This window comes from Eschscholzia californica, unplaced genomic scaffold (genome assembly GCF_041429995.1).
Source record: "Eschscholzia californica isolate CP2 unplaced genomic scaffold, dmEscCali1.0.p SCAF_6, whole genome shotgun sequence".
Taxonomy (NCBI): domain Eukaryota; kingdom Viridiplantae; phylum Streptophyta; class Magnoliopsida; order Ranunculales; family Papaveraceae; genus Eschscholzia; species Eschscholzia californica.
The window spans coordinates 19,143,046-19,166,582 of record NW_028238483.1 but is presented as its reverse complement, the minus strand read 5'-3'; the positions used below and the strand labels follow the sequence as shown (position 1 = coordinate 19,166,582).

Sequence of the window (23,537 nt, the reverse complement as noted above, 5' to 3'; positions counted from 1 at the left end):
AGAAATTTACAGTTTTTATTTTTTGTATTTATTTTGGTGAGAAAGAGAGACTTTAGACTTTTTAGACTTTCTTTTTATGTTTTAAGTTTTGACCCTAAACTTAAAGGGCTTAATTGTAACCAAAAACCAAAACGAAGCCTCGGGTTCGGACACTTAAGGGAAGAGTGGCCCGGGTCGTCCACAAAGGTCATCGCCCGTCTTGAACGGGAGGTAATTTCTTGATCACCCACGAATCCCCTGTAAGTGGGTACTTTTGTGTTTGTTTTTCTATATGATCTTCGTAGTGATTCCTTGGTTTTGAAAAAAAAAAAAAAAAAAAAAAAAGAAAGAAATTGAAAGAGAGATGGATAGATCGTGGTCCCAACATGGAGAGGTTGTTGATTTGAAGTCGTCTGACTCGCTTAAGGACGATGAATCATGGTTGATAAATGTGTTAAATGAGACCATTGTCTCGCTTGACTTTGGTGAGGATATAGAATTCTTTAAGGACCCTGAGTACATCGCGATCAAAGAGAGTATAGAAGGTTTATCTAAACCGACTTCTAGGGAGTGTGAGTCTGACATTAGGGTTTCTCCATTGAAGGAACCCGAAGTACTTTTTTTAGAGACCTCCAATTTAAGTCCAGGTGTCGTTGATAGTCCTCTAGACTACTTTGCATTTTATCCCTCAAAACCATGTGTAGATTTTGAAACACTCTCTCCCTATATCTATCATCAATATAATGACCCCTTCTATCCGTTATATACTCTCTCTAGTGCGATGCCAAACTTAACGACCTTATTGTCGTCTAAGTTTGGGGATTGCCCTTCTTACTTGATAGTCTCACTTACACTATCACCAATTCACAAAAATGTGAGACTATCGTTCACTGAAAACTTTGTGTTTTGGGTGGACCCACAGATGTATCGAATATTGGTTTACAGTTAGTTACACTTCTGTAATCCAGTAGGTATAATTTTTTCCATTTTTCAAATCATCTGTTTTGTCTGGCTGAAGACGTTAAACTTAGCGCTTTCTGGGAGGCAACCCATGCAGAGACCTCCAATTTAAGTCCAGGTGTCGTTGATAGTCCTCTAGACTACTTTGCATTTTATCCCTCAAAACCATGTGTAGATTTTGAAACACTCTCTCCCTATATCTATCATCAATATAATGACCCCTTCTATCCGTTATATACTCTCTCTAGTGCGATGCCAAACTTAACGACCTTATTGTCGTCTAAGTTTGGGGATTGCCCTTCTTACTTGATAGTCTCACTTACACTATCACCAATTCACAAAAATGTGAGACTATCGTTCACTGAAAACTTTGTGTTTTGGGTGGACCCACAGATGTATCGAATATTGGTTTACAGTTAGTTACACTTCTGTAATCCAGTAGGTATAATTTTTTCCATTTTTCAAATCATCTGTTTTGGGCGTCAAGTGATAATATTGGTTTACAGTTAGTTACACTTTGTGTTTTGAAACAGATGTATCGAATATTGGTTTACAGTTAGTTACACTTCTGTAATCCAGTAGGTATAATTTTTTCCATTTTTCAAATCATCTGTTTTGTCTGGCTGAAGACGTTAAACTTAGCGCTTTCTGGGAGGCAACCCATGCAGAGACCTCCAATTTAAGTCCAGGTGTCGTTGATAGTCCTCTAGACTACTTTGCATTTTATCCCTCAAAACCATGTGTAGATTTTGAAACACTCTCTCCCTATATCTATCATCAATATAATGACCCCTTCTATCCGTTATATACTCTCTCTAGTGCGATGCCAAACTTAACGACCTTATTGTCGTCTAAGTTTGGGGATTGCCCTTCTTACTTGATAGTCTCACTTACACTATCACCAATTCACAAAAATGTGAGACTATCGTTCACTGAAAACTTTGTGTTTTGGGTGGACCCACAGATGTATCGAATATTGGTTTACAGTTAGTTACACTTCTGTAATCCAGTAGGTATAATTTTTTCCATTTTTCAAATCATCTGTTTTGGGCGTCAAGTGATAATTCCGGTAAGACCGGTTCGTTCCTCAATAGACTAAGAATGAACTAGAACTCCTGAGAACTTGACGTCTTCAAATCTTCAAGAACTAATTCAAGGGATAAACACTTAAACTAAACAAACACATTTTTTTTTTTGATTTTTCTGTTTTTTCTCTTTTTTTTTTTTCATAGTACTTTTCTGGTAATCAAACTCAAATACATAAAGAACTTTCTTGACATTATTCTTTCCTTGGGTATAATTCTCTACATTTTGCTTCATGCCTTATTCTCAGGGTTCTAACAAATGGATTTCTATCTTCCTCTAGTTGACACTGTTTTCAAGTTTCTCAGACTACAAGAGAAAGGTTTACTTCCTGATGACATCCCTAGTGGTTGTAAAATTTGAACTCAAGAGATCAACTGAGCTCTAGTGAATATTGCGAGGTTGAGTAGCTCTTCATTCTACTCGGAGTTAGCTCAGAAGAGATCACTCAAAACAACAAGAAAGGCTCAGAATCTCACATAGGTTAAGTCTCCACTAATGATCGATTAAGTTCTCTCAGAAAAGTCAACTCTTCACCTATCTAACACTCACATGGCTAGTGCACAAACAACTTCAAGACTCGAAATTCGTGGAAAAAAAACCTTTAGCAAACGAATAGTCTGACAAACTAGACTCTATAACTATTAACAAGCAAAAACAACTAGACTCACGCTTTCAATCCAAAAATTAAAAATTTTGAAAAAATTTTAAACCCTTTTGAATTTTTGAAATAAGGACTTAGCAAAATTTCAATCCCCTATCCCCAAACTTAAACCAAACATTGTCCTCAATGTTTTGAAGACTATGCAAAAAAAATAACAGGGTGAGGGAAAGATATTACCTGATTCCAACGTCCTAACCGTGGGTTGCCTCCCAGAAAGCGCTAAGTTTAACGTCTTCAGCCAGACGAAACAGATGATTCGAAAAATGGAAAAAAATTATACCTACTGGATTACAGAAGTGTAACTAACTATAAACCAATATTCGATACATCTGTGGGTCCACCAAAAACACAAAGTTTTCAGTGAACGATAGTCTCACATTTTTGTGAATTGGTGATAGTGTAAGTGAGACTATCAAGAAGGAAGGGCAATCCCCAAACTTAGACGACAATAAGGTCGTTAAGTTTGGTACTGCACCAGAGAGTGTACAAAGCGGATAGAAAGGGTCTTCATATGGATGATCGACAGAGGGAGTGAGTGTTTCAAAATCTACACATGGTTTTGAGGGACAAAATACAAAGCAATCTAGAGGACTATCAATGACACCCGGACTTAAACTAGGGTTCGCTAAAACAGGTACTTCGGGTTCCTTCAATGGAGAAACCCTACTATCAGACTCACAATCCCTAGAAGTCGAGTTAGATAGTCCTTCTATAATTTCTTTTATCATGTTATCATTGGTGTCCCTAAAGAATTCTAAATCTTCGCCTAAATCAGGCGAGTCAATCCTCTCATTTAGCAAATTGGTCAACCATGATTCATCATCCTCAGTTGAGTCAAACGACTTCAAATCATCTTCAACTCTAGTGAACTCTTCATTATGGTCTGAATGTATTTCAAGTTCGATACAATGAGAGGATATCTCAATATCGGGATCCATCGTTTCTGAGATTTTAGTCTCAATAACGATGTTGTCGGGAGAACTATACTCCTCTAAAATTGTATCCTCGTCATCATAGTACACAGGACACTGTGGACCGTACTCTACATTCTCATGGTGATCTTCTTCTATAATACTAGTTGTTATTTCTTGTAGAGTTCTATAGGTATTGTCATTCTTTTCTTCTAAAGTCTGACAAAACTCGAAAGTACTCTTTTGAAGATCACTAACAGTTTGGGTCAATGAAGATGATCCTAAAGATGGAGAGTCAATAGTTTCACCGTTATCCCACTGAGGTTGAGACACGTGTGGAGCATAAGACTCTCCATTAATCCTCCTTAGCGCAATCATAGACTCTTCATGAACCTTCTTTAACATACTCATAGTTTCGGCCAACGAAGATGATGCTAAAGATGGAGAGTCAACCTTTTCACCGTTATCCCATTGAGGTTGAGACACGTGTGGAGCAGAAGATTCTCCATTAATCCTCCTTAGCGCACTCATAGACTCTTCATGAACCTTCTTTAACATACTCATAGTTTCGGCCAACGAAGGTGATGCTAAAGATGAAGGATCAATGGTTTCACCGTTATCCCATTGAGGTTGAGATACGTGTGAAGCATAAAATTCTTCGTTATAATGCATGTAAGAGTCATTAGTTTCAATGTTTTCCCATTGAGGTTGGGACACATTTGGAGCATAAGACTCTCTACTATAATGCATGTAAGATGATCTGTCAGGATATCTATAATATGGTTCATAACCTTCTTGAGGTTGGTAATAATCCCTACGACCATCATTATGCACATTGTCTCTAGGATGACTACTACTATTCTGCCCATTTGCTAAATACCACCATGGTAGATTTGAAAAACTCTCGTCCCTTCTGCCATTATGTTGGGACCACGATCTATCCATTTCTCATCAATTTTTTTATTTATTTATTTATTTATTTTTTATCGAAAACCGAGGAATCACTACGAAGACCCTAGAGGAACGCAAACACAATCAGTCTAACTCCACCAAGCAACCTAAACAAAATCTAGACGAAAGACAAGTTGGTCAGGTTTCCCTTAAAAATCTAGACAACTCCTACTTCGTTACAAAGCTTGAACTATAATGTTTATGAGGGTTACTCCATCCAAGTACTACGATCAAACAACTCTTGGAGACGACCAACGATAAACGTTGTGATAGCCGTCCAACCTGGTAACGTTTCCTCTTCTCGAGGCGACCTTATAAAGAGTTGAATGAACTTTCCCTTTAGGAATGCCCAAATAAAAATTAAGTCCCTGAATTGTTTCAAAGATCCTATGAGCTCGATACCCTAAGGCCAATGTCTAAACCAGATTTTAATGTAAGTGAGGTTTGGGATTCGCAACGTTGTTTCCTAAATGGGCAAGAGATCGGTGATGAAATCCGACTCCTATCTTGTAATGGGGTTTGTGCCCTTACTAAAGACGATTAAACTAAGCAGTTCGTCAAATCAATGAGGCACACAAAAAACATACAAGTACCCACTTACAGGGGATTCGTGGGTGGCCAGAGAAATTACCTCCCGTTCAAGACGGGCGATGACCTTTGATGACGACCCGGGCCACTCTTCCCTCAAGTGTCCGAACCCGAGGCTTCGTTTGACTTTCGGTTACAATTTACAAGCCCTCTAATTTAGGGTCAAAACTTTAATCCAAAAATAAAATTCAGAAAGTCTAAAGTCTCTCTCTCCCCAAAAATAAAATAAAAAATAAAAAATGTAAATTTCTTCTTTTCGACTCCTCCTCCTTGTTTGCGCCTTCTCTTTCGCTCCTTAATGCCCTACACACCAAAAATAGAGAAGCAAGTCAAAGTGGCCAAAAATCAAAACTTACCAAAAATAAAAACTTTCCAAGATTAGAACAAATTTAAAACATAGTCCCCGGCAGCGGCGCCAAGAACTTGATGGGCCTAGAAGGTTACCCTAAATAGGTCTACACCCGCAAGTGCACGGGTGTCAAGTTGTAATAAATTCCGGTAAGACCGGTTCGTTCCTCAGAGACGAAGTGAAACCTATTCTAATACTTGGAAGTAAGACGGTTTTGAAAATGGTTTTGGTTTTGGTGACAAAATAATAATGAACAAATTAATAAAACAAATTATGATACAACGAACTTAAATGGGGGAGAGGACCTAGGATTTTAGAAATTCACCACATAAAATCACCTTTAGAAACAAATACTTAAAATGGTTAATTCTCTTCTTTTTTTATAACTCGAAATTTCGGATAATGAACTATCCTAATTCCGGGAGATGTTTTCGTTAAAACCGAATAAAACATAACAATGTAATCATTTTATTTTAAATAAATAAATTTCTAAACTACTATTTATCAATTAATAAGTATGAACCGTCAAATGATTTAACATAAGCACGACGCATCAAATCGTAAAGTATAAATAGTGAAAAGAAAATCTATTTATCAAACTAAAACGAATTAAACTATGAAGCATTAATCAAGAGTTAATCAATAAAAATTATATCTCTAAAAGATCAAAAATGGGTTTCATCGTAAAACCCTAGATTAGATAAATTAGCTACTCATCACTAAAGAGATCATAATCATGGTGGGAGAGATAAAAATTAATAACATTAAAGAAAGAAAAAGATTCGGAGAAGAAAACACCTTTTTTCGCTTTTTTTTCCTTCTGCGCAGCCAAACAGAACCTCAGGGAAAATTATTTTCTCGTCTTCCCGGAAACGATTTCCAGGTGAGAAAATAATTTTCCTTCCCTGGTTTTTCTTCTCCTTATCTGTTTTCTCTTTATTTCTCTTTCCAAACTTCTCTCTTTCTCTCTCTAATGAATACAGAAACTCTCTCTAATAATTATAACCGAGTGATGATAAAGAAAGAAGAAGAAGAAGATGATAATGGATTTATAAATTCAAACTTTCTCTCTCTACAGTATCTCTTTCTCTCTCTCTCTCAACTCGTTCTATCTAACTCTCTCTTTCTCACTAAGAGAAGAGTTATAAGAAAAAGAAGAAGAAAAAAAAACAGAACTTAAGATATAATCTTTTTCACTCTCTCTCTAGCTCTCGGCTATACTTCAATGGCGGAGAGATGATTCTCCTCTTTCTCTCTGTCTCTCTCTCTCTCTGATTTTTCTATAGGTCGAGCTCGAGAGGATCAATCCCCAAAACCGAGATGATTCAATCAGTTCCTCCTGTTATTTCTTATAGCCGAGAGCCTATACCTCTCTCCATCTCTTTCCTTCTCTATCTCGGTTTTCTTTCCCTCTTAACTTTTCTTTCCGTTCTCGGCTCTCTTTCCATATCTTTCATTCTCTCTTCTAAATAAAATCACTTTCCTTTTTCTGCATCTCTTTCTATTTCTGTTTCAGTCGGTCGGAATCTTGGTGAAGTCTTTGTTTTAAGAAGTTTAGACAGCTCTCGGTTATAATAAAAGGAAGAAGAAGATGATGACGTCAGCTGACGTCATCGAGTCAGTTTGGGCTGTCCGGGTCACGCATATATCTTGGTGTACCTCTGGACGTGACAGAAAGTAGCCCGCGCATTCCCTGGTCCATTCGATTTCTTGCCGGATGCATGCCACGTGTCCCTCTTGACTTTTAGTATACCAAATTTGACCCGAACTTTGACTTGCTCTAATTTATTCATCCGGACTCCGATTTGACTTTCGTTTTCGCCTACGGGTTCGTCTTGGACTCTACTTTCCATCCGAGCACTAATACTGATCATGAAATCAGAATCACAAAATGACCAAAATACCCCTAGTCTGCATTTCTCCGACTTTTATCCGTTTTGCACACATAACTCTGAAAAAGGTACCTGAGTAGAAAAAGAAACAAATCATCAGAGTAACCGCTCGAACTGGACTAACTAACCCGAGTTAAGAGATTCAGATGGGACATTTTCATGTCTCATCACCATGCGTTACCACATTCAAGGCAACAACTCACCACCAGGTGACGGTTGACCAAAACAGACAGTTGACCACAAAACTCTATATAAGGATCAGCTGATAATCGACTAAATCATCTGACCACGGATAACAACACATGACATCCAATTCACTTGCGATCAGCTAATCAACTATTTTCTCTCTCACATCACATCGATCATCCAAACCACTGGCAGTCAACTAACACCTGCTCAAGGAAGACGGGTGATCATTCTCTCTCCTAACGACCACCTGCTCAAAGAAGACGAGTGATCATTCTCTCTCCTAACAACCACCTGCTCAAGGAAGACGAGTGATCATTCTCTCTCCTGACGATCACCTGTTCAAGGAAGGCGACTGATCATTTCTCTCCACACGACTAAGGGGTGCAAGCGCTTTATTTCACTCGACGACTAGAGAACTAGGCATGCATACACTCGGTTGTATCACATTTTCTCATAATGATCGACTCGCTCAAGCAACATATTTAACTCCATATCTCAAACTCTAGTTTAGAATCCCTATTCATTATTTGCCAAGTTTACTGACTTGACCGTCTGAGCCCCCTTAGGCCGGCACCATCCCGGTGTCGCCTAAGATCTCACGGTCACGTGTGTTCTTGTCTCTTTTGTCACAGGTTAAGCCCAAAAACGTCGTCGGTGCCTGCAAAAATATTAATAGGTAGAGGTTCGACTTCCGGTCAACGACTCGGTCCAACTGACTTCTTGACTCGCGATTTCTTACCCTCACAGAGTCCGTAGTGAGTGACATGGAAAGCGTGCTTGTATAAGTTTGTAGAGAGTTCTTTGGCAATAAAAGAGTTCCTTCCACCAAAGTGCTAGTGGTGTAAGTTGAGCTTACTTGCTAATCTCTTAAGTAATTTAGTAAGCTTAGTTCTCTTGTGTGATTCCGCCAGCAAAAGAAATTGTTTGCCCATAGTCAAGGTTAATCGCCAAACCTACTGAAAAACTAATTTGTGCTCGACTTGTGCCAGTCTTGAAGCATAAGTGTCAGCACAGGTAATAGGTGATTGTGCCTAGTCATACTTTACTCCATAACAGTTTCCCCCTATAAGTAAACATAAAAATTATAATAAGCCAAAAGAAATTTGGGTTCCAATTTTCTGGACGTCGAGTACACTATCCTGTTGTAGTATACTCCTTTGTTCATGTATCTAACTGCCTGCAATGCCCCTATGCTCTCGAATACATTGGACTTTCGACTTCATACCATATTTGTCTACATCCAATCAAATTACTTGCAAAAGCATTTAAAGCCACAACACTTACATAATTTGTCAATATAGACGCATCAAGATATAATTTCAAAATTCTGCGAAGATTATATTTTCCATTATTGGTTCATATTTCTAGTAATATGTGTAAGGTCGTGTGTTGTTATTAGATCTATTGAACAAAATAAGGGCTAATGCAGTTAGAAGTTTCAAACTCCATTAACGGTATTCTCCAACTGTGCTCCACAGCTCCACTAATAGATCCCAATACTAGTGGAGTTGGGTGGTGGTGGTAGCAATGGTGTTTTTATTGAACTTAGGTTTATAGGAAAACTCTTTATATGAGTCTCAGACTGGAGCTCTCAAATTGTCTGGTTCGTCTGGCTAGCCAGAAAGAGCATTCAGACTAGTCAGGTTAAGATACCATTCAGACTAACCAGTCCGAGAGACCTATCGAACTAGTTAGTCCGAAGGCAAAATCATACTATGGTGCTAATATAATCCATTGGTCAAAATTAATCGACCCGGGTCAACAAATTTGCTGTCATATTATAGTAATTTGGGCGAGTGGCGATAATAGTAGGACAACAATAAAAGAAATTACTCCTAAGAAGGGAAAAAAGAGGGGTGCGTCTATGGTGCCTCTTCATTTTACTCTCGAGCATCATTCTCTCTTCGCGTCCCACGGATTGGGGCAGTCTAAGGGCATTCGGACGGGGCCTAATCCATGTTGGACTTGAACAACACTGATTAGATCTAGTCCAATAGTCCTCGGTCTGCTCCGATGCGAACAGTGTGAGGCCCAAAAGGAGTGCCAAGAGTGGGGAAGGGTAAGAGCACAAAGGATGGGGGCCCTTTAGAGGTACTACCCAAAGGAAAGTAGTGGTTGAGAATGAATTGATTAGATCAACAACATCAAATAAATGAATTCAGACCAGATGAAGAGACAGAGGAAACCAAAAGACAGAGGGGTTGGGGTGAAGTCTACCTCTCATAGCCTACCACCCATTACAGTCCAAGGAGATCTAATCCTCCTCCTCCATCAACTAGTCTCTCTGATGGACTCTGTCCCACACCCACACTCTCTCTCTCTCTCTAGTTTCTTCTCTTCTTCACCTGCTGCACATGTTCACACAGTCCTCTTAATTATACCTCTGTTTTTACTGTACATATCTATTTATGTTGACACCACCCCACTTCAATTCTCTCTCTCTCTCTTCATTTTTAACATATTAGAATAGAGACATTAGTGAAGAAGAAGAAGAAGAAGAAGAAGAAGAAGATCATGGCAGAGGAAGTGAGTAGCAGTGAAGTTTCTAAACCAAGTCGTAGAGTTCTTCTCATTTCTGCTGGTGCTAGTCATTCCGTTGCTTTGCTCTGTAAGTTCAATCTTCAAACCCTCTTTTTCTTTTCTTGATGTGTTATTTGTGATCGTTTTTTTTTACTGAAGGGTTGTTTGATCTTGGTGATTACTTTGAAATAGAAAAGGGTTTTACTTTGATTTCTTAGTTATACTGTGTTTCAGTATTACACTTCAATTAACATTCTTAATTTTAGAAATCTATGTACCATTTTCCTAGTGTTGAAACTTTAGGGATTTCATATGATCACAAACTTATACTACAAATATGGTTGTCTTATGAAACATTGGGGGTATTATCTGCTACCATTTGAAATATACTTGGTAAAGGGTATGATTAGTAGTTGTACACTATAGATCATATCATGGGGTCTCAAGCTCTGATATTCGGAATCGTACGGTTGTAATGTTCATTCCCTGGAGGCAAATGTTGACACGGGGAAGTTGAATCTCAATATCGGGTTATGGCTGTTGCTGTGTTTGACGCTTACCTTGTCACTGACATTTTGAGCTAGTTTCTCATGCTGCTAATAGTATGGAAACTCTCGGGTCGGGTTAGAAAATCTGCTTTCACTGTTGCCTACAATGTAGTCCAATGCACAAAAGTTGCCAAGCACTTCGACATTGGCACAGATGCAATCTGAATTTTGAAACTCGACAAGTATGTATGCTATTTAGAGATTCTTCTAAACAACTTGCTTATGAAGGGGTTTAAGACTAAGATCAGGTTAAGTTTGTTATTTCATTTTAAGTATCACATATATTCTTAGAAGGGAGGGGGAATTAAAGTTGCAAATTTCTTATTTCACAAATCGTATTTATATTGTAAGGGTTTACTGAGGTCAACTCTCTTAAACTTCTGGAATTGTTTACTTCTATTTGAAGCAGAGGTTCATATCTCGCAGTTTTGCTTTCCATATAATTCATCGCCTTACATGAAAAATGAGCTATTTTCAGTAGTTCCGCCTGGCGGTGCTATTGTTTTATTTATGTGCTAGTTGTGGTTGATATAAAATGTAAAAACCCAATGTCATGTGCTAATGGTATGGTATATGCAGCTGGACATGTTGTTGTCTCTTGGGGACGAGGAGAGGATGGACAGTTGGGGCATGGAGATGCTGAAGATCGTCCTTTTCCTACTCAAATGAGTGCATTGGATGATCTTGATATAATATCCATTACTTGTGGAGCTGATCATGCAACTGCATATTCCGAGTCGTTGATGCAGTTATATAGTTGGGGATGGTTTGTTTCTCTTACTTTTTGTTTTGGCTGCAATTTTCTTTTAAAGCATACATTTATGAATTACGTTGAAGATAAGCCTAGTGTTAAATCAGGGGTAAATTATTCAAATAGATTTGAAAACCATTATAAACATAACCTAAAAATCAAGATATCTATGAGAAATGAAGAAGAAAATGAAGATGAAGGAAGAGATATGTTATTAGTTTCTTCGTTTTTGCTAGATTTCAATTATGTCGGTCGAAATTTCATCAAATCGGTGGAAATTTCAAAATTTCTCATGTCAATGGAAACTATGCAAGAAATAGTTGTAAGTCTGATTTGGTGCACCTAATCTAAATTTAGGAAATATTTCGCAAAATGTCGCTCCTTGATTTTATATGCTTTTGTAGGTTGCTGATCATTAGTCACGGAACTCTAGAAACTAACTGAAATTTGCCACTCAGTCTGCTGGATTTGACTGCATGCAATGATTTTCTATCCTTTGTTTATGTTAGAAGCAATAATTTTTACGGCTCTATCTTTTATGAGTTCACTATTTTCTTGCCTTTGATATAGTATAGTTTTCTTAACAACCTCTATAAATTTGATTCGTCTCATTCTCAAATTTGATGATGTGCATAGGGGTGACTTTGGAAGGTTGGGCCACGGTAACTCTAGTGACCTGTTTACTCCTCAACCAATCAAAGCTTTGGGAGGTGTAAGAATCAAGCAGATTGCTTGTGGTGATAGCCACTGCTTGGCAGTTACAATGCAAGGCGAGGTGCAGAGGTTGGTTGTCTCCTTAATTTGCCACTTTTACTGTTTTGTTTTTGTTATCTGTGTGATAATAAACCTCAGTCCAATGTTTTACCCTCTCGAGTTTCAATTTAGTAAGGAAATGGACTGATGCTTAAGCATCTGACAGGTTGCTTTCTATCTTAGTTCTCACAGTTTGTATGTAGTTTCTTTCTTTCTTTTCCGTTTTGTTGTTTCGGTATTACTCAGTCATCATGCATCTTCCTGCTCTGACGAAGTAATGCGTGAAACATAACTTTTGTTGACCACTTGAGTGTCTTAGGCTTATAACTAGTTCACCTGGATTCTGTCTAGCTCATTACGATTGCTAACTGATAATGCTCTGCAGAAAGGTTGTAATGTTTTGAGGTGAGGAGATAAATTTCATTAATTTCCTTCATATTTCTATGTTGTTTAAGTTGGGGGAGAAATCAAAATGGGCAACTTGGGTTGGGAACCACTGAGGACTCACTTGTGCCACAAAAGATACAAGCTTTCGAGGTGACTTTACATATATTTTTTTCCTTCATTTCTGTTTCTCAATTATATAATATCATATGTATACATGTATGTTACCTTCCCTCTTTACTTTATGTTGTTTGGAACAAAACAAGAGTGTTTGATGCGTATAATACTATGATGTAGTAGTAGTCATATAATTGATCAGCCCGGGAGCTTCAGAATAAACTAAGAACTATTAAGTTATATATTACAACAAGTAGTTTTTTGAACATTAATGAGTACATTTGTACAAGAGAACTAAATGCCACCTTATGTAGCTGAACTGTATCTATTGTCAAATCTGTTAGCTAAACTAGTTGAATTGTTAACTACAAGATTTTGCTCTTAGCTAGTCATGATTTAAGGTTTTATAAAGATAGTATGGCTAAGTGTATGTGTATCTATTCTATATGCATCATAAGGAGTATTTATTATCCAGTAAAAATAGCCCAAAACGTACCAGACCCTAAAATAGTGTACCGAAGAGGTATACACCTAGCGTACCGCATACTCACACGGTACACATCGGGAACTGTACTGGTACCACTTACTGGAGCCCACTGTGTTTTAGGTAACATTGGTTTGCAATAGGCATCTATTTGTTTACCTTTTGGTTGGTCTGTTCTTTTTTGGTTTAATGGTTTCTAGCCATGATAATATTCTTGGACTGTTTTTAGGGAATGTCTGTAAAAATGGTTGCTGCTGGTGCTGAACATACTGCTGCAATAACGGAGGATGGTGAGCTCTTTGGTTGGGGCTGGGGTCGATACGGGAACTTAGGTCTAGGTGACAGAAACGATCGCCTAGTACCTCAGAAGGTTTCTGCTGTTGACGTATGTCACTAACCATTGTCCTAGATTAGTTCATATCTACTTTTATTTCTGTTACCGAAGTATTACCAATTTACAATATATATGAACAATATCCTCCTCCCTAACGATTACCTTGAAGTATTTCTTTATATTCAGATATAGTTGTATAGAATAATCTAGGTATGCACTCCTAGAACATGGTACACTGATGAAATGGTCTGTTACTGTTCTTTCAAGGTATATGACAGATGCCCTTTACATAAAATAAGGCCAGTTTTCTTTGCTTCAGTATGCTGAATGCTTAACCAGGGTTATGAATGGATTGGACATCATGTAATTGTGGAGTTCAATCAAAGCTGGGAAATAACATTTTGATGGTCCCTGGTTTAGTTCAATATTTCTTACTAATTAAATCCCAATGAAATCAATCTTTATAAGATCTTAACACCTTGCTAAATCCAAACCCAACAAATACAGTTATGAAATGAATACAATGTCACATGGCACCCGCCCTCTGAAGGCAGGTGAAGAATGTCAGTTTTGCTTCGATGGATTGCACCAGTTTTTATCTTGGGAAGTATTCATGTTAGAAAGCAAATAATTGAAAGCAGATGATAAAACCTATAGAATATCAGCAAAGCATAAAGTAGGGGATTCTCCTCTTGGAATTGAGACTCATTCTTTGATGCTAGTGATACTTAAGACTTAAGAGACAGTGGGACAAAGTTTATTTAAATTTAAATAATATGCAAATGCTATGTATAATGTTTTACCGTTTCATTTTTATCTTGTTTTTAGTCAAGGCTTAAGGATCACTGGGTATGGTTTCCCACAACTTGCACTAGATAAATTCTTAAGGATGAACTCCCTTGTACTCGAGAAGAACAAAAATACATTATTTATGTGGCAATCTAGGACCCATGATCTCAAATGACTTTTCATCCATGGTTGTTGACATTTGTAATATTCATGTGATGTAGTTATAGCTTAAATGTTCAGCCAACTCAAAACGGAAACTGACTAGAAGTGCTAAGTGATTGAATAAACACAGAGTGATAAAGGTGAGTTGAACAAATATTGTTCACAAACCTAAGAAAGTTGCCTAGATCGACAAGCGAATCTCTCAAATTAGTGACATTAGGTAGAGACTAATTTCATGTTCTGCTCATTTAGAAAATCTGATTGGTAGTTACGTACTCGGTTAATATAATCTCTTAACTTTATATTTGTAGCCTAAAAAGTTTGCCTCATATCTCTCATGAATGTCTATAACATAACAGGGACAAAAGATGATTCTCATTGCATGTGGATGGCGGCATACGATATCTGTCTCCTCTTCAGGTGGTCTATACACGTACGGGTGGAGCAAATATGGTCAACTAGGGCATGGGGACTTCGAGGATCACCTCGTTCCCCACCAGTTAGAAGCCCTACGCCACAGTTTCATTTCTCAGGTTAGCTTGCATTCATCTGTGACAATGGTCAGTTGTATCACTTCTAATATTTCCTATAAAGAGGAAATTCAAACTTCAAATATGTACAAAGCGGGAACGAAATTGAAGTAGAATAGAGGTCTTCTTTGATGAATGTTCCAGGTACATAGGTATGCCTTAAGAAATAAGATGCTTCAGCTTATTAGTCTGAATGTGATTGAACTCAATTAAGTCATCCTGGGCCTATTTGAGGGAATGTTATGGTATTCTTATAAGCTTGGATTTGACAGTAGTAGTTCCCATCTTCGAGAGTACGATTATGTTGTCGAGTTTTTCTTATTGTTACCTAAAATTCGTCTCTAGAAAAGTTTCAAATTCTGGAGTATACAATTACAGTTGGTCAAAATGTGAAAGTTTCTAGAATTTTTCTTTACCATTATATCCTACAATTGAATATGAAAATTTTCTCTGAAAAGGGTTTGAACGTTGATGTATACATATTTCAATGTGATAATTATGTCCTTGATTTTATTTATTTTTCTGTTTACTCTTAAGTTTTCACTATTTGGTTGCTCAATAGTCAACTCTTTCCAGATATCAGGTGGGTGGCGACACACTATGGCTCTGACTACTGGTGGAAAACTTTATGGTTGGGGATGGAATAAGGTTGGTGCTTCATACCTCTTCCTGAAACCTTTTCCTAATGAAGTTCCAGATCCATTCATACACCAGATGAAGAAACTTTTTCTGATGGAATTGCTGTACTTTCTCTAGTAGTCTACGTAATCGGAGAAAATAAAATTCAAAGATAACATAAAATCACTTGGCTGTGAAGTTTTGTTATTCGAAGCTTCACAAGTAATCTGTATGACAGTATTAAAGCCTAAGGACGTAGCCTTGAAGAGGTTCACATATTCCCGTCCAAGAATTGTGTATGAAATAGTCATGGTTGGTTTGAAGAAATACATGTTCTATACTGTTTACTGACTACAATTAGCACAGGGGAAGAACTTAACTAACCTAAGAAATCCAATTGGATCAAATTTTGTTTCTTGTCTAGGTAAATCACTGCCTAGTAGTAAAGCATTCAGAAACCAAAAGAGAGACAGGACTTGCTTCTAATACACAAATGTTCTCAGTCAACTGACTACGGGAAAGTCAAACCAATATTTTGTCGATGGTACATACATTTGAGGTTAACCGGGAGTGGCAGGGAGACACATTATGATTTCTTGGTAATTTGGATTAGCGATCTGGACAAAATGAGGGTATCCTATTCTATAGAAAAGGATATGAGATTAGCATTTTAAGAATTTAACTCTTAGGTTATAATCCCTAAAAATGGGAGCACATGAGCTTCCTTTGTTTCCCATTTGCAAATTTCGCGGTAATTTGGATTAGCGATCTGGACAAAATGAGGGTATCCTATTCGATGAAAAAGGATTGGAGATTAGCATTTTGAGATTTTCACCTTTCAGGTAGATAATCCCTAAAACTTTGGGGCACATGAGCTTCCTTTGTTTTCCAGTTTGAGAATTTTAGATTAGGGACAGTAATCGTTGAAAAAGCTGTTTTTTCTGGTTTCCATGGCCATGTTTGTCGTTATTCTTATTGACCTGTTACAGTCTCCAACCTGTTACTAGTATAGTCAGAAACCATCAAGGGTTGTAAAATTTGGGGAGTGGGAAAGACCAAGAACTGACTCCGGAATCCATTGTTCTACTGCTATCAACAATAAGAACATTTGTAGTTCACATATGAATAGTGCAGCTAGTGCTTTATTGGTCACTTAAGTCGGGGAATTATCTAATCTACATGATTATGTTTGAACTTCTGACTCTTTACTTAGATTATAGAGTACATGCATTATATAAGATCTTTTGTGTTTGACTACCTCAATGTATAATGGAAAAGAAGAAAGCTTCTGGCAATTCATTATTAATGTTTTTCATATCTTCTGCCATGCAGTTTGGTCAGGTTGGTGTTGGTGATAATGTCGATCACTGCTCCCCAGTGCAAGTTAAATTTCCTAATGAGCAGGCACGATTTTATCCCTTGACTACTTAAATTGTTCAAAACAATAATGGCTGCTATGATCTCTTGATTTGTGGGTTTTCAATCTTATTAGCAAGTGTATTAGACTTTCCTTGGCTTTCTTTCACTTGCAGAAAGTAGTCCAAATCTCTTGTGGTTGGAGGCATACACTTGCTGTTACAGAAAGAGGGAACTTTTATTCATGGGGTAGGGGTACAAATGGACAACTTGGACATGGCGATGCGATTGACCGGTAATTGCATTTGCAACTGGACTACTATTTGAAATTGTGAATTATTCTTTAATTGTTTAAATGTGAGGGTATAGGGATCACTGGATGTGATTGGCATGTTAGATGGGATGTTGTAAACGTACTGATGTTTAAAACAAGATGCTATTAGCTCATTAAAAACTGTCATTCATTATTCATGTCTCCTAGTCTGAAGTTCTGTTTCAAGAGAACCTTAGAAGATAGGCTCCACAAGAATAAAGCAAACAAGTATGTGTAGGGAAATTAGCATCTAATAGACTGGCATCTTAAGTCACGAAGGAGCACCCACAATCCACAAGGGCAGCCGGCAGCAACCATTGCTTGGCCAGGTTGTCAATTAGGCTTAAGGAGTTATTTTGGTTAGTTTAATTCCTAGTAGGTCAACTATTATTCACGAGTTGTTATCTTTTATCTTGTTTAGTACATGCTGGATTGGGTGTGAGTGAACTTGCACTATAAGTTAGAGATAAGTTACAATTATTGCGTATGCAGTTTAGGTCGAATTAAGCTCTTCATGGAGCTTAATCTGGCCTGTGTTGGTCCTATTTGAGTGCTCTAATAGCACCTTATATCTTGCTTTTTCTTTTAAACTTAGTCAACTATTCAATGGAAGTACCTTCATATCTTCATCATTCTCTTATGCTTTTATTGCTTACTTTCATGGTTTTTTAGTAGATAATTCTAGCTACGTTTTTAGTACAACCTTACTTCCGCAACCTATGTCGTTTGAGGTACTAGACTAGGCAAAGCTTTGAGCATCTCTCCTCGGTTAGATAACTGCCTAAACTCATGGCTGAGGCGATACGACTTCTTTTCCTCTCTCGTGTACACATTCTTATTATCTTTTCATAATGATAAAATATGCTTCAGTTCCATGTCGCTGGTGTATGCAGATTTTAATGCAAAAAATTCAACAAAAAGTTATTGATTGGACATGGAAATGAAATATGCATGTTGGGTTGCCTAGCTCCTAGGAGTCACCTTTGACAACATCTTCTAAAGTACTAAATACTCTTTCCCCACGTGTTGTTCGAAGAAACATATTTCAACTTGAAAATCGCCTCGTGTTTTTTTCACTGCCCTAGTATTAGTAACTCATATCGCCTTTAGTGCTATCTAACTAATTATTCTCTGCTTATTGTTTAATATGATTTCTTCCCCTTCATCTATTAATGAGACAATGGTTATATACATACCGACCCAGACCATCAAAGTTCCTCAATGTTTGAATTTCTCGGTGTTTAACATTTTTTGCCACTAATTAGGGGAATTGGAGGAAACCATTTGCTTTTGCAATTGAGTGACAGTAAGTGGAGTGTCACTTACTATTGAACTATTAATTGCTTGGAAGAGTACAAACTAACAAGTAAAAGCATTGTGTTTGTGATGTAGAAATATTCCTAAGATAGTAGATGCTTTGAGCACAGATGGTTTACGTTGTCAAAACATAGAATCCTCTAAAGTGGAGTCTTTATCAGGTAAAAGTTGAATTCCCGGAATCTTCTATACAAGTAAGAGTATTAGTAATTTTGATTTGTTCTGCAAAATGTTCCTTATGATTTTCTTGTTTATCTTTGTGGATCTATGAGCAGGGAAGATATGGGTCTCACCGTCAAAGAGATATGCTATTGTTCCCGATGAAACTGTAAGTTTGAAATCTTAACTTATAGCAGTTTAGAAGGCTTGCAGAGAGATGTTTCGTTTGAGACAACGATACTACAATGTGAAGTTGTCTTGGCTCTTGGGGATCATTTTAACATCCTCCAAGAAGGATAAAATATGAAAATCATTTTCAACTTGATGTGATTTTGAAAATGGGCAGGTGTTACTGAGGTGGTGTTTGTTTGTTCTCATTGTCTGAATGTGACTCGTCTGGATCTGAATCATCTGACTCAAATGGACCCGAAATCAGCCATTCAGACGCACCAGACTCGAGGCAATCCCCGACCTGGAGTCAGATTTCAGATCTGGCAGAACAAGACGACCTAAGAACTCCTATTGCTACGGCCACCACTTCGGAGAAACAAGAAAATTTTTCGGGGTCCAAAATTTCGAGTAAAATACTTGTGTCTTTTTTTGTTTCCGAACACCCACCAGTACCACCATTCCTTCTTCATGCCGGTAATGGTCGCCGGCAATACCAATTCCTTCTCCTTGCCGGTAATGCGTGCCCGCAAAACTGCCATTGCCGGCGATTTAATTTTTTATATTCAAATCTTTCCCTCTTCTTCTCGACCATCACATCTCTCTACCTCCTTCCTCTCTTTCTCTCATCCTCCCTCTCTTTCTATCTGTTCAGCCAAGGGGGCCATCCCCTTCGCCAAAGAGATAGAGAGACGGAATAAGAGAGATAGGAAAGGTAAATGGAGGTGGTGGTGGGAGGATAGGAGGAAGAAGAAAGGGAAGATAGATAGAGAGAGAAATAGTGGTAGTGGTAGTTGGAGGTGTGCTTGGAGAAGAAGAGAAAGTTTCGTTGCCCCAAAAATTGACAAAATTCGTAATGTTCTTTTGAAATTTTGTATCCCGGAAAATTTTCTTGTTCCCCCAAAGTGTTGACCGTTGTTATTTCTTGGACTGCATCTACAATCAAGCACAACCGAACTATATTTAGCACAATGCGGTTATGGACTTCACTTCTTGAAGAATCATCTGGATAGGTTAAGTGAATGATGTCTAATTGTGTATGCAGGTAAAAGGGGAAGCAGATGTTGCATTTAGAAGCATTATGAGTGATGTAAATGTCCCAGAGAGTGATGTGAAACGGATGCGCATCTAAAAGCACGAACTTGCTCGAAACATTCTAGAACTGTCGTGAACGCTCTAAAATTTGCAGCATTTTCGGTTGACCTATAGGAACCAAGCGACGTTACTATTGACGAATGGGTATACTCAGTCTTAGCTAATGATCGGTTGTGGTACTTTCCCTTGTACGAAGATGGTGTATTTAGTCTAGCAGTAATAAAATGATTAAAATGACGGGTTTTTCTATCTAGGGTTTTTGTCATTGAGCTTTTCTATGTCAACATGAGAGTATTTACTCAATGAAAAAGCCTATTTATCTGTAACATGAAATTCTATACGACCGATGAAGTATCATTCTGGTGTTTTAAGATGTATCAACTCAACTAGATTTCTCCAGCTCTCTGGATTTCAACTTAGTTATACATTTAGCCCTTAATGTCTTGAAATAAATATTTATACTACGATTTACAAATGCCTGAACATCTATTTTTCATGTCACATCACGAGTCTATTTAGGCTTCCTATCTGACGTGCTGAAAATGTTTGATTTGAAGTTATTTTCGACTAATTTAAGTCAGATGAACCCTTTGCACCCTTCCTCTTTTACCCCTATTTCGAAAGCAAAAATGAGTCAAAGGTCCAAAAGCAGCTCCTTTAATGAGTGAAAAACACAAGCTAGAAAAAAAATGGGTTTGAGGTCCTATTTGACAGTTTTGGTGGGACCAAAGCAAAAAAGCCACCATAATTTTTCTGACATTCCGTGTTTACCCTTCACGTCCTTTCCCCTCTAATTTTTTTCTCTCAGCTAATTTTCTCTTTATAGTTTCTCTCTCTACCTTGCTTTCTCTCTCCAACTTTCTATCATTTTATTATCAGATTTGAAATTTTTAACTCATTTTTTTTTCGATCTCTCCATATTTTTTTTTCTTCTTTGTTGATACATAATCCTAAAATCAATAGGAGGGGTGAACTATTTTTTCTTTAGCGGAAGCCTGATAATAACAAATCTGGATTGGATGATAACAAATCAAGGAAGTTGTAAAATTTGTTTTTATTTCTCCATGGATAATAACAAATCTGGATTGGATGATAACAAATCTGGATTTTCATCAAACTAGATAGAATATCTTTGTTAATTCAGTTTCCTATTTATGATCAACCTTGGGTTTATTTGTAAGAGGTTTGTTAGATCTGTTATTTTTGGGTAAAGAGATTGAGTGAAATTTACGATTTTTTAGATCCCTAAAATTGTGTGAAATCAGATTTAAAATTGCGAATGAAATCTTAATCTAAATGGGAAACTATATCCGGATTTGACGAGATCTAAAATTGTGTGAAATCAGATTTAAAATTTACGATTTTTTAGATCCCTAAAATTGTGTGAAATCAGATTTAAAATTGCGAATGAAATCTTAATCTAAATGGGAAACTATATCCGGATTTGACGAGATCTCCCTGTTCTCTTAGATATTGTACCATTTTTTTTTTTGTTATATTTAACGTCATTTACGTATTGAAATGTAGTGTACATTCCTCAGTTCTAGCTACGTTTTATCGGTCCCAATCAATTCCCACGTTTCCTTGTTATGTGCAAGTTTACTGTACATTTTTTAGTTTCCTTCGTCTTATATTTCTATCTTTTTCCTTATTTGGTGAAGATCCAATTTAGAAAGAGAGATAAAGTAGTTAGAGAGAGAGAATTTACGAGAGAATATTAACTTGTTTACAATACATTATATGTTGGTGAGTAAATACGAAAATGTATTGTAAGTCTTATAGTTCCCAGGATACTTTAGTCAAACTATTTGTACTGTTCATAATACATTCGCAAATGTCTTAACACAGTTAAAAATTTCTTGTTCTTGTTTGTTTTAGTAGATTCCAAGTGCATGTTAAGACTTAAGAAGGCAAGACATAAAATATATATATTAGTTACATACGTAAATATATATATTCGCAAATGTCTTGTTGTTTTTACTAAAAAAAAAATTTCTAGAAATTTCTAAAAGTGTATCTTATCTTTACAGATCTTTATATACTTTCTTTCCAAAAAGGTTTAGTACATAACCAAATGGCCAGTACATAAAACAGTTTCCTGTACATAAGAAAATTCCCAGTACATAAATAAATTCCTGATACACAAGAAAATTCCCAGTACAAAAGCCTATAGTACATAACCAAATGATCAATACATAAAACAGTTCCCGGTACACAAGGAAATCCCCAGTACAAAAGTGTCTCGTACATAACTAAATGGCTAGTACATAGAGCAATTCTCGGTACATAAGAAAATTCCCAGTACAAAAGTGTCTCGTACATAACCAAATGGCTAGTACATAGAGCAATTCTCGGTACACAAGAAAATTCCCAGTACAAAAGTGTCTCGTACATAACCAAATGGCTAGTACATAGAGCAATTCCCGGTCATAAGATAATTCCCAGCACAAAAGTGTCTAGTACATAACCAAATAGCCAGTATATAAAACAATTTCCGGTACACAAGAAAATTCCCAGTTCAAAATGACCCTTGCATATTTTCCAATGTATTGTTTATTTCTCAATGTTCTGCACATTTGCGAATATACACTTTGAACGCTTTCTAAACTAAGGAACGCTTTCTAAACTAAGTCATGAGATGTATCTTAGTTTAGAAAGCGTTCAAAGTGTACATTCGCAAATGTCCAGTACATTTCGAAATTCCTTGTGCATGTTAAGAAGGCAAAGTATAGAAAAACCCCATATTATGCATCGTATATTTGTAAGTGCCCCGTGCATTCACAAATGTCCCGTACATTCGAAAATGTCTCGTACATTCGCAAATGTCCCACACATTTCAAAATTCCCGGTTCATGTTAAGAAAGCAGAGTACAGAAAAAGTTTTACTATTCATCGTAAATTCGTAAATGTCTAGTAAATATCTTTTATATTACCACATTTAAATGATTATATGAAAGATAATTATTTTATTTATAGTACATACACAAATGTTCAGTACATATCAAAATTTCTTGTGTATGACAAGAAGCAAAGATGGAAAAAAGTTACATTATTCACCGTAAATTCGTAAAGGTCCAGTAAATATCATATATATTCCCCCATTTCTAAATTATGTGAAAGAAAATTATTTTATTTATAATACATTTCAAAATTTCCTGTACAATTTCAAATGTCAAGCGAAAGGAAAAAAGATATGGGAAGGAAAGAAAGATGTGAAAGAAAAATGTGAAAAAAAAATCTTAAGAAAAAAAAAATGAGAAAGAAAGAAAAATGGGATAAAAATTAGGAAGTGAAGAAAGAAAAAAATAAAAAAAGACAAAGAAAAAATACCACAGATAAGGAAAGTAGTTAAATAAAGAGATGAAAAATATTTGTAGAGATAGAAAGAAAATTAAAAAGAAAGAAAAAAATTAGTTAGATTGGAAAGAGAAAAAAACTATAGAAAGAAAATATTTAATAGAGAGAGAAAATAGGAAGAAGAAAAAAGATCTGGAAATAATATTATAGAAACAATAGGAGTAGAAGAAAATTTGAACAAGGTTGGAAAAAGAGAAAAAGTTGAAAAAGGGGGGA

The 23,537-nt window shown here is 36.7% G+C and overlaps 1 protein-coding gene across 1 annotated transcript; it reads left to right on the top strand.

Moving 5' to 3' along the window:
• The first annotated feature begins 9,659 nt into the window (after window positions 1-9,659).
• On the top strand, window positions 9,660-20,439 carry UVR8 (Regulator of chromosome condensation (RCC1) family protein). The gene is made up of 12 exons (XM_086648140.1): window positions 9,660-10,174; window positions 11,214-11,400; window positions 12,022-12,168; window positions 12,594-12,675; window positions 13,353-13,508; window positions 14,768-14,941; window positions 15,515-15,586; window positions 16,889-16,960; window positions 17,089-17,207; window positions 18,618-18,703; window positions 18,818-18,870; window positions 19,915-20,439. Exons 1-12 carry the CDS (start codon window positions 10,081-10,083, stop codon window positions 19,999-20,001), a joined length of 1,329 nt encoding a protein of 442 aa, XP_086504266.1. The 5' UTR covers window positions 9,660-10,080; the 3' UTR covers window positions 20,002-20,439.
• The last annotated feature ends 3,098 nt before the right edge of the window (window positions 20,440-23,537 follow it).